The sequence below is a fragment of the Telmatherina bonti genome, assembly GCF_933228915.1.
Source record: "Telmatherina bonti genome assembly, chromosome: 22".
Classification (NCBI taxonomy): domain Eukaryota; kingdom Metazoa; phylum Chordata; class Actinopteri; order Atheriniformes; family Telmatherinidae; genus Telmatherina; species Telmatherina bonti.
This window is the reverse complement of record NC_136631.1, coordinates 20706527-20719046: the sequence shown is the minus strand read 5'-3', so window position 1 is coordinate 20719046 and position 12520 is coordinate 20706527. Positions and strand designations below refer to the sequence as shown.

Here is a 12520-nt window from a genome sequence, read left to right as displayed (position 1 = left end):
ATGTGCCATTTCCAGTAGATGAATGTGTGTAGCTGCTATGGTGATTGGTATGCTTCAGATGCATCGGGATGACAGCTATATTTTGTGCTTTTTGTGTTTTTGGTACAAGGGTATTTAATTTTTCTTTGGCAATGTTGATTTTGTTTTTGCAGCAGATTGTCGCTTTTGTGGTTCCCCACCATGATCATTGCATGGACTAATTATCCCTTTTGCTCCTCTCCTCTCCTCTCCTCTCTCCTCCTCTCCTTCATGTCTACTTCACCCTTTTTTTTCCTCCTTTGTACTTTCACCCTCCACTGTTCATCTGTGGAAACGATCAATCACACTACACTTTGTTTCTCGTCCTCTTCCTCTCTTTCTTTCTGAATCTGTCCTCTGCTCTCTTGCTTATGGCAGCCACCCTTGCGTTCTCTCTTGCAGCGGCGGCAGCCGCCGCTCAGGGCCCCCGCCTCATAGCGGCCCCCACAGGTCAGGTGTTGCCTCCCCCAGCACTCCGACCCCCAACACCAGCTGGGGCTCCCATCATGAACCTCATCCGGCCTACTCAGATGGCTGCCATGCTGCCCAATGGCACCCCCACCCTGGTGCCTCCCACACCGGATGCTGGGCTAATCTACACCACTCCTTACGAGTACCCTTACACCTTGGCACCCACCTCCCTGCTGGAGTACCCCATCGAGCACAGTGGGGTTCTAGGTAAGAGAGCCTGGGGAAGCATGTGTGCAGCAGGTACAACGGCCAACTTTAGCCAGCCTGGACACGAGGGCAGCTTGTTTTACCCCGGAGCTGGGGTGCTGGACGCGGCTACCATGAGCCACAGTCAGGACTTGTTGAAAGGTAAATATGTCGTGTCCACCTGAGGATCAAAACAGACAAACTCACAGGGTGGATGTGCTGGTGAAGTTCTTGGTGATGGGATGACCAGCAATGTGGCTCTTATGGACACCACAGTTTGAAAGGCAAAAAGGGGACATAAATGACCTTGTGAGGGCTAGGCTGTTAAGTCTCTTTTCTGCTTTTTAAGAAGGCAATTTCACTGTTTTTGTTATTCTCACCAAACAAATGCGCTCTCAGGTGTTCATTGCCTCTTTTCTGTAAGGTTTATAGGAGGACTTGCCTCAGTGTGAACTGAGGCACACTGACAGAAACACACTCATACATGCAGCCTGCTCTCTAACCCTTTCATGCACTGGCCCGGAGGCATATTCAGTCTGGCGGCAGATCCCCTTGGATTTCTGCAGCTTTTGAAATCATTTTTCTGTGCCGTTCTCTGCAGGCAAGCCTTGATGCCTGTAGATAGTCCCTCTCTCACTCCCACTGGGGATGTTCATTAAATTCCTCCAGTCTTCCCTTTTTCTTTTTTTCCCCGTTCCCTCCATTGTCTTAGCTTCACCCCTCTTGAACGTGAGACTTTTGTGCTTATACCTAACGTTCCTTATTAGTTTCTGTGTCAGGACGACAGTTCAGTATAACGCTCCATGTATACCACTTGCTGTCGTTGGAGCGTAAGGCTCAACACAAAAGAGGAAGCCGTGCATCTTTTAAAGAAACTGTTTGATACGATGACCATATGTTGTGCTGTGGCTAGGGATGTCACATTTAATTTCAGAATTTATTGTGGTATTATGAATTATGAATTCAATGAATGAATTGTAAAGATTCCTCTGTAGAGTCACCTTACATAAGAGATCATGTCTGAGCCATAATGGCAGAGCAGCGCAGTTTGTACGCTGTCTGCGTGGCACGGAGCGAAAGCAAAGTTATTTGATATAGCAAATGAATCATCCTTCTGCCTTCCTCTCATGGTAAGGTTTGAAAACTGGCATTAATAACGAGGAAGATAAAGTAATTTTTAGTTATTGCTTGTCAAGTCTGTGGAAAAGCACCAATTTCAAATCTTTAATATGAGAAGATTAATTAGTTTGTTTTTGAGTTGATAAAAAGAAAATGTCTATTGTAGATAAATCTTTTAAATTAGCGTGACTTTAACAGCCTTAGACTTTTTCCTCGTCTCCTTCTGGCTGAATAGTAGCTCTTTGACAGCACTGAAAGACCTAGAAGGAATTTTTCATGTGATTTTACACATTTATATTTAATACAATCATAATGATGGGAAAATCACAATGATTTCATTTACAATAATCATATAAAGGTAATCTGTAATCGTGGCATCCCTAGCTGCAGCTTTAGTTTCCCTTGTTAAGACAGAAAAGATTGTGTCCACCTTCATGCTTGACACAGTGCTCCTCTGTCGTCATGTGGACATGAGTGTGATTTTAGCTGACCTGTGTATCTGAGGTGCCTCTGAGGACATGTGTAGAACAGACAGGGGCAGACTGGCTTTTCCCTCTTTAACTTGCAGGTTTACACCAGCTTAGTGCATTTTATTTACTCACACTATCGATTGGTGCCTTCAGCAACACAGGACCCTGTGGAAACGCTCTCTCTCACACACGCTCACAGAATTGGCTTGACTGCATGCGCTACTGTATCTAGGCACTATCGGCTTCTCTGAGAGATAATGTTAGGCCATCTGCTCCTTCAGAGTAGTTTAGTTAGTTGCACAGCTATCAGCCAAAACCCGGTGTGAACGATGCCAGAACAACGCATTCCCCCCCCCCAATTTTATCTCAAATTGCTTGATTTATTTTTCTTAATTCCTTCACGCATCACATATTTTGCAATACCTGAACATACTGTGACACACAAACTGTGTTATGTATATGAATCCGTGTCAACCACTGCAGTAGGAAGAAATCAGTTGTGACAAATACTGGAGGAAAATGACAGTCTCTGCCGTCAGTGAGCAGATTGACCTGGAGAGGAATGGTGAAAGTGGGGAAGGGAAAATGAAGGAAAGAGGGAGAGGCAGGTGGTGTCTGGCACTATTCAATTACCATCAGAGCTGTATTGGATTTCCCCACCTTTCAAAATAGAGAGACAAATTTCTCTCAGTTCCCATTTGGATCTCACAGGAAGAATCACATTATTTTTCTAGACAGCCCAGGAGCCCGCACTCTTCACCTGCCCCCTATTCAGAGTCCCCATATAACTTCGAGCACTGTGGAATTTTAGTACTTAAGTTATGCATTTTTTAATACTAAGAAAAACTCCAAAAAAGATGTATTATTTTTTTCTACTGCATTTTTCTACATGTAAAACACAAAGAGAGAAAAAAAAAGAGATATTTGTGGTGTGTATATGTACTATAATCTGTGTATTGTATAATCCAAGTATTATAAATCTTAATGGTTAAAATGTGAATGTTATTACTGTAAAAAATGACTGTTTCTCCTTTCCTTAAAGTGAATGGTTTCTAACCTTGTGGACCTGTTACAATCTAGGTGCAATGGCTACTAAAGTGAGACGGCATGACACGCGGGTCCATCCTTACCAAAGGATTGTGACCGCTGACAGAGGTCAGTTTAGTCTCTTAGCTACACTTTGCTATTGACTGATGCTTTTTATGCCTATTATGCCTCAATGCCTTAGTTGGGAATTTGTATATTGTGTGTGTGTTTTTGTTTTGTTTTTTTCTATTTTAAGTTTGTTTGTTTGCCCCCCCCCCCCCACCACCCTTATTACCTCTCCTACCCCGTATATCCACACACCAGCTAAATGGTTGACTGTGGTATGCACATTTTGTTTACATTTAGTACTTAACATATGCAGTTTGTGTAGACTGTGTATATGTCAAAGCTCAGGCAAAAGTGATTTTAAGAGGTTTTGGTTCTTACAGCTGTGAAGCCAGGATAGGTAAATACTTTGCAGGTAGTGTTGGAGGTGTATAATGACATTCCTCTGATGTGAGATTAGAGTCTAAAATGGGGCAGGCTTGTTCCCATACATGATTTATCTCCTGGGCTCATAAGGAGCTAAGACAAAGGAGAAGCATGTCTATACTGTATCTGAGATCAAGCAGAAGACAAGCAGCCACACTTCTACCAGGCACCATTGAATTTGACTTTATTTGGGTTTTATTTTTATTTTTCTATGGAACATATACACGCACAGACATTAGCTGAGGTAGCTTGCAGTCTTTCCAGTGTATTGCAATTATATTGAAATGAAGCTAAATACATTTTTTTAAATATTTCAGTTGTACACGAGGTACTGTCATTTTATATTTGAGCATTTTATATCAAATGTATTTATGGTTTTGTGTATATTTATATTTTATAAAAGTATACTGCTAAATAAAGAGAAAGAACCAGAAAGCATTGATTCATCTATTCATTGCACATTTAACACTAGTCCCAGCTATCCTTCACATAACACTAGTTATTTTACCACTAATCACACCGTTTGTAACTTGCACTCCAACTTGAAAACACTAAAACACTAGACTTTTTTGTTGATTTAATTCTCTTTTGGGTCTCTCTTTGCTTCTGTGTTGAGGGGGTTTTTTTTGAGGGGGGGAGGGGGTTATGTGCTGCTTAGTTAAAAGCACCAAGCTACTGATTGTGGGTTGGGATCATGATGTGACACTATCATGATTATAATATTAGCCGGGTTCATCTCATAGCGGCAGTGGGGGGTTAGGAGCAGGGGAGGGGGCGACATGAGAGTTTGCATTCATTTTATTGTTAAAATGATGTCATTCCAGTCTCTTCTTGCTGACACTAATATCCTTTCTATCTTTTTTTTCTGTTTGTTTTGTTTTTGTTTCTAACCACCTAGCCGCCACCGGCAACTAACACATGACCTTCTGACCTCTGAACTCTTCACCCAATGACGAGCCGCCCCAAGCCTGCCTGCTGATCAGTTAACTGGTAATTGCCTTTTGCTAGCCTCTCGGACGCAAGTGAGAGCGAGAGAGAAAGAGAGAGAGAGAGAGAGAGGCGCCTGCCCGTACAGTTACCCTAACACATTCTGACCAAAAAAAACAAAAAAAAAAAAATTGAAACCAACGCAGAATCTTCACCGAAACACAACGAAAACCCAACAAAGTTGTATATTATTCATTTTTTCCCTCTGTTCATTGAGTTCAGTTCCCATTCTTTCTCTTTCTTTTTCTTCATGAATCATGTTCTGGGTGGATGTGTTTGTGATATTACTCATAAATCTGCACTGAATTATATAGCAATAAAGACTCCCACCCCGCCCTGCCCCCCACCCCCACTTAATCGCTCTAATTTGGTGACCTCACTTGTTTTAAGTCAAAGTTCGTCATCCGTTTGACGCAAATCATTTGGTTTCAGAATAATATGATCACCCTCATTCACCCTGCCTTGACCCTACCCCAATCTAAGCATATGAGCATCTATCTGCCCCCCCCTCCACCCGTTCAAACACCCACCTACTACGAGAGAAAAAGAAACAGAAGGAAAGAGAACATACGCTCACATTAACTTGTTTAGTTTCTGTCATTTTTCACATGTATTTTAGTTGTTGAGCTCTGTGTTGTAATGATGAGCTGACACATTCTGGGTGTGCCCCTCTAAACAGCTTTCTGTCTGTTTTTTTTTTTTTTTGTTTTAAAAAGCATGGCTGAAATGATGGCAGAAGGAGCTTTTTTATGATTTATGTGTTTTTGTTGTTTCTTCTGTCTTGATTTGTTGCTTTTCTTTAGAGTCATTTTCTCCCCTTAAGTTTTTTTCTGTTTATATTTGACTAATTAGCTTTGCTTATGTAGACCAGCTAAAACAGCAGCCAGAGAAGAATCTAATGTTTGAGGCAGGCTACAGAAACTAAGAAAGGCACGATGGGAGGGTCACTATTTGGGTTGATGGGTCTGTGTGTGTGTGTGTGTGTGTGCGTGTGTTTTAATTAATACTACATGAAAGTAGGGTGTGCTGAGGCTTTGGGGACATTGGGGCAGTGCTTATAAGCTACTGACCATTACTAAGCCCCCCCCCCATCCACACTACATCCACTATACAGTGCCTGATGTATTTAGAAAAATATCTCAATGAGTTAGCTGAGCTGTGATAAAGAAAAACTGAAGAAAGGAGAAAAAAAAAAAAAAAAGAATTGCGTGCATATTTAGCCAAAGGGTTTACCGGAGAAATATATATCTGCAATTATGCATCTGTCTCACAGAGGGCTCACTTTGTGATTTTTAGTTTGGAAAGGAGTGAACTTTTGATGCCTGCCTTCAGCTGAAACGGAGCCAATCAGATGATTTTTGACTCCTTACTGCTCAGTGCTTTACTGGGCTGAACACAGGCAAACGACACTAAATTAATGTACTCTGTTACACTGCATAGCAAGGGGGAAGGATACTTTGAAGTTCTGTACATATAGGATTTCGCCATAAAACCGGGCTTCTAATATTTGGTTTTTTTATCAGCCACATGAACAAGCAACTGTTGATTTCCTTTATATTTTCTTCTTCTTTTTTTTTATTTTCTTTTTTAAATCTCAAAATTGAGCCTGTTTTTGTTGTTTTCTAATTCCAACTCCAATTATTTTGTGAAAGTTTGGGCATGGGGTCGGCATAATCTGAGCCTTCCTGCATATTCTAAACTTTATTATTGTGTTGTAAATTTAACACGTGGAAAACCATCCAAAAGTGCATCCACAATGTGTCACATCTCCCTCTGATCATAGTCTAGGTTCTGACACCACAATCCTTTGTTCTACTCTCTCAAGAAAAAAAATAGGATGTGAAAGCCATGCCTGCCTGTTCAAATTGCTTTATACATGCGTATATACATATGTGTATATATACATATATCTATATATATAGATATATATACATATACATATATATATATATATATATATATAGATATATATATAGATAGATATAGATATATATATATATATATATATAGATATAGATATATATAGATATATATATATATAGATATAGATATATATAGATATATATATATATATATATATATATATATATATAAAAATGTAGATATCTGTCATTGCATATACAAATACATAAGAGAACAAAAAACATAATTTTACAGGGTGCTGGAGATGAGAAAAATTAAAAAATCTATTTTTGGCAATTTTAGCTTTTGATACTTTACTTGCAGTTATAAAAATCAGAAAAAATACATAAAAAATGTTTCAAACCGTATAAAAGAAAACAGAAATATTGAATGGGTGAGAAAATGTGCTGTTACCTTGAATATGATTGGAAAAGGAAGACAAAGACCAAAACGCTGGGAAAGCTGGTGAGATCAGCGAGACAGACGCCTAAAAGGATCAAAATCAAAGTGCCTTATCAACAGTGGTTTCTGTTTTCTCGTATTCCAGTTGTGTTCAGTAATATCCAGCACCCACCAAGATGGCGCAGAGAGGAATGGCTAGTGTTACACGCTCTGAATAGTCGAGCAGGGTAGCTCCCACCGCAGCGTGGCGTTACCGAAGTTATTCTATGCAAAAAGAATAGCAGTCGTTTTGACCAGCTACAAATATGTGCCATGGTTTTGTCTTCCTGAAATGATTTTAATTGTTCTGATTTAGTTTTGTTTTGGGTTTTTTTTTCCTTTACTTGGTGGCCCTTTACTCTGCCGTATGAGCAGGTTTTGTCTGTTTTTTTTTTTTTTTTTTCTTTCTTTCTTTCCAATTTGAATGTTTTTGTTAACTGTGATTAACTTCCTAGAACAAATTGAACTGCCATTAGAGACCCAGTAGTCTGCCAGAACATGTTGTGATCATGAGCTGAGAAAAATACATAACATTTTAAGAGACTGGACAGGAAAAGCTGGGGTCCGTCCCCGTTGGTCGGTTTCAACAGCTGAAAACCGAGAGCATCCAGTCGCGCCTCTGTGTCGATTTGACAACAAACCATCAATATAATAATGAGATTTCTAATGGACAAATGAAGCGCTGGATAATGAAACGAGCAACTGTTTCACAGCCAAATAGTTTTCAGCTACTGAAACCACCGGTTTGTCACTGAAAGGTGAAATAACATTAAATTGAGGAATTCTTAGATCCAATATGACCCATGGCAGTTTGTTTTTCTCGTCATAGCTCTTTCATCATGCTGTTACGCCGAAAGGTCAATGAAATTTTCTTTTTCAGTGTTATTATTTTAAATTGAAATGCAATATTAAAGTGGAGCAAGAGATGGCAATTCAGCATTTGACAGTATTAAGAAAATTCCCTCTGCAATGTTACAACTTGCTTTGTCATTGTGAACGGCTGGATAAGTCCATCAGGTGGAAGGTTGATTCTATACCTACCGTATTCTCTCTGGCCTGCCTACTACATGTATGATAATGTAATTAACAGCCATTGTTACAGGTTTATAATGTATTTTTCTAATCTCATTTTATATGTGTATTAATCATGTTTCTGAGTGCTTTTTTTTCTTTGCTTTTTTTTTTTTTTTTTAAATGAAACCCACTGCAACGTCCCTTCAAAACAGCCCCCTTCCCCCACCTCTTCTACATCTTAAACTGTCTCTTGTGGGGAGTGTTGCCTTTTTCCCTGTTATATTTTGTTTTCTTGCCAATTCCCAGCTTGTTTAACTCATTAGCTACTTTATTAGTTTTCTTGTCATAAGTATTTTTACATGCTTGCATTTAGTTTTCATGGTGTATGCTGTTATTTTTCTTATTAACCTCTTGGCATTTATTTTAATAAAACATTCTTAGTAAGAATTTTACTAACTTGCTGATATTTTGTCTTGTGTTTTTAACCGGTTTCATGAATGTATTACCTTGGTCTGGTTCACGGACTAACACGATTAAAACCAGTGTCTGGCCACAACTTCCACTGACTGACAAGCACATTACACAAACATATGCACAAAGTCATCTGTGCACATGCACTCTACATACAACCACAGCGCACACACACACACACACACACACACACACATATTCTAACTGGAAACTGCACGAGTTAAGCGTCCCTCACTCCGCTCACACACTCTCTGCTGACACTCTTTAAACTCGCCCCGCTCAGTTCCAGCACTGCTGCTGCGCCTCGTCGTCCCTCTTGCAGACGACGACTGTTAGTTGTCCTGTCCTTCTGTGTCACTGACCCCCCCACGGTGAGGCGGCTGAAAGGTGGGTTGGAGAGGGTCGTATGTGCTGCACGATACTGGAGGTCACTGGTAAACTTGTGGGTCAGTGGTTTTCTCTTAAACAAGGCACACTGATTAAAAGGGAGATTAGTCTGTGAACAGGAGTGACTGTAAAAGTAAAAAAAACATTAATCCCTAAAGATGAAACTCATTTACCACAAACAGCTTTTCTCTGACTATTAGTTAATGCAACACGTATCGCAATCTGCAAAAAGTCTGCACATTAGTCATCTCAAAAGGATTAGTTTCACTGTGAAATGTTGAGCAGAACATCTCATCGTGCCCTCTAAACGTGGGGAGTTATGTACAACTCACTCCGGGCACATTTCTAGACGACAGTTGTATGAAAGTCTAAAGTCCTTTTATTTCTTGCACCCTTGACTCATTGCAGCGTTACAGCTGTCTCCAGCTGTTGTCTGTTCTGCAAAAGCCCCCGCCCCCTCCTCCCCAATTCAGCATATTAATGCACCAACTAATACTGGGCCATTTGGGAGCTTTCTACAGCTTAGACACTAGTTCACCATGCCAATAGGAAGTGCTTTGGGATCAAAAAACCTTACTGTTTCTTTCTGTGTAAAATGCTGATATGGCTTTCAGCAGCCTCTACTTATTGTTTTTTTCCAGGGAGGTTTTTGTCTGAAGCTCTGCCAGGGCGCGTTGTTCGATCCTACTGTCAGTACACTCGTCCTTGGGTTCATTCAGCGCTTCTCTCTTTCCAGCTTTCCTCCTCCTTCCACTAATTTGGGGTATTGACACTGACACACAAGCAAAAGATTAACTTTATTAATCCTGATTATTACTTTAACCCACAGACTGGCATTTCCAGATCTTTTTTTTTATTATTATTTATTTTCCTTGTTTGTTTTAAATCTGCACAACAAGCAACTCGGCCCCCAGTGCTGCAATTCTTCTCCTTCCTCAGCAAACACAGAACAAAGATTTAAAGTTTCTAACATGCCAACCAAAGTCTGTTCTTGCTGAGGAAGAACATTTTGTCTCATCTGGATTTTATTTCTTAACTTTTACCTGCTTTGTTAGCAGGCTGAGGTGCATATTAGATTAGTTTTTAGCCTTCTGCATTTTGTGCTTTCAGTCGTTTTTGTTTGAACTTTCTTTTTAGTATTTTCTGATTGGCGTTTTTTTTTTTTTTTTTTTTGTTTTTTGTTTTTTTAAACCATAATGAGAAACTTGAGCTCAAATCCGTCCAGTAGCAGTGGAAACGTTTATGCTCAGAGCTTCTCGGTGAGCAGGTTATTTCCTGAAGCACAAGGTTTGACAAACTGCGTAAAATGTTGCAGCTGTGAAGTAAAAAGTGCATTTTTTTTTTTTTTTTTTTTTTTTTTAAAAGATTGGAAATTGATATATTTTTGTACTTTTATCTTTTAAATGCCAATTTTCTGTCTCCTTTATCTGACTAAAAGCTTTTTTTGTTCAACTCAAAAATAAAACTTTTAGTTTGGTCAGCATGTACATACATTTATATTGCTCACAGGTGTTTCTCACCATTAAACTTTGGTTTAATGGATCCTGGGTTCAATTTGGTCCACTGGGAACTTTTTTTAAAAAAATTTTTATTCTCTGACTGGACCCCAGTATGCAGCAAACGACTGTTTGCATACTGCTGCCACCTCTGGCAGAGTTCTCAGTGACTTTCCAAATCCGTCGCAGGGCATTGAGTGTATTTATCTACTAACTGCCTTTTTTACCTGCCAACCTTTTTATTTTTTTTTCTCTTTAATAAACATTCCTCCCTTAAGTTAGACAGCAGGTTAACCAGTCAGTATTTGTCTCAGCAGTGTAGCACCCAGGTGGTTAAATGGTTCAAGCTACCAAAATACAGGAGGACATTTTAGCCCCATTGGATTTTGTTTTTTCCTTTCTAATTTTTGATTACTGGTGAACATTTTGAAAGCATTTTCCTAAAACTACATTAGTATGATTACTTACTGTAAGTTCCTCGTTCACATAGTGGTGCACTAATATCTGTGAGATTTCTTCTTCTTTTATGGAGTTTTAAGTTTTCATGTGAAGAAGACTTTGTTTTGTGTTCATTTCTTTTTAAAGAGGGTTCAGATTTTTTGAACAGGGTGTCAAATATGTAATGCCAGTTTTTGTTGCTCACACCAAAAGAGGAAAAGAAAAAAAAAATGTCAAGTGTGCAATAAAGAACCATATTTTCAAGCTTACCTCTGACTGCTCTACCTGGACTCGTCCTTTTCCTCTTTATCGGTGACATTTCTTTGGATTTGCTGTGACTTGAGAATTTCAAGGTAGGTGCGCCACATTTAAAGGAAATTAAATCTGTCAGTTCAAACCTGGAGGAAAATAAAGTCTTATCCCTGCGAAGTGAGACAGAAATGTAGATGTGAAAAGTTGACTTTCTGAACGTTGAGTTGAGTCATTTGTACACTGAAACTGTCTTGAGTAACAGCTGGCTCATAAATCCTCATATTTCGGTCCACTTAAGTCCAGTTGGTGCTTCTGCACCTCTGGCATTCATGTATGACAGATGACATGAAGTAGTGTGGCATCAGGTTAAAAGTTAACACTTCCACTGCAAACTGAGAACCGATACAACTCAGCCAGGTCTATTTTAATACCGCTTGACGCGACGTGGCCGAGTGTCATCTTGTCTGCTCTACAGGGTGAACTTACCACAGAGGTCAGCCATTTGCTAAAAGCAGCACGTCGAATTGAATCAACTGCTCGCCTTTATAAATGGCCGTCTTTCAATCATTAAATATGCGATGCATATCTGTAAGAAATGAATTGGAGAGACCCAACACAGATTCTTATAATGGGTGTTTGAAATTGAATGTCACGCCTCCACCAGCATGAGGGGAGTGATGTCATATTCTAGGTATCAATTTATTCCGTTTTAAATTTGTATATTATCAGTTAACCCTCAAACCCTGTGATCCTTTCAGACATTGTTCACAGTAAAAATAAAAATCTTCAAAGAACTGATGTTAAGGCTTTTTAGACAGCCATTTGTTACATTAAATACTCCGCTGGTCAGAGTTTGGGAAATAAAAATGCTTTTTGTGTGTGTGTGTGGGGGGAACCAATGAAATATTATTTTCTCTATATAATCTTGTTTTGTCACTCAAAGTAAAAAGGACCTCGTTTTGACACTTGATTCTAAAATGGTCTCAGAAAAATAAAAAGATTGATGTAATTACTTTGTATACCTACAGTCTTGACATCCGTGGCCCGTTAACATGAAGGAACCACTTTGACAGCATTTGCAGCAAAACTAGTTTATTACATAAATTGTATCCTGTCAAATAGAGATGAAAGCCTGTAATATCAGAAGTAGAATAATCGCCTGCATGCCTGACTTTCTCAGCTAAGACTGTTGTCAACCAAATAAAATCTTTGTAAGGGCTGAAAACAAGCAGAATCGTGTCCACATCATGAATAAAGGTAAGTCTGCTTGCATCTTAATCTTGTCTATATTGTCATGCAGGTGGCTGGACGTCAAACGGGCAGAAAAATAAACTCACTTTTAAAATAAAG

At 39.3% G+C, this 12520-nt stretch overlaps 1 protein-coding gene across 6 annotated transcripts in view; it reads left to right on the top strand.

The window, feature by feature from the left end:
* qkia (QKI, KH domain containing, RNA binding a) overlaps positions 1-6643 on the top strand; it is a 64205-nt gene extending 57562 nt beyond the window's left edge. Inside the window, exons 6-8 of one of the 6 annotated variants that reach the window (XM_079262233.1) lie at positions 397-696; positions 3345-3419; positions 4681-6643. In XM_079262233.1, the coding sequence (XP_079118359.1) occupies positions 397-696; positions 3345-3419; positions 4681-4697 (392 nt within the window). In that variant the 3' untranslated portion in view covers positions 4698-6643. Of the gene's footprint in view, positions 1-396; positions 838-3344; positions 4196-4680 lie in introns of those variants that run through there. The other 5 variants (XM_079262230.1, XM_079262234.1, XM_079262231.1 and 2 more) reach the window with 5 other exon arrangements.
* Positions 6644-12520: the final 5877 nt, after the last annotated feature.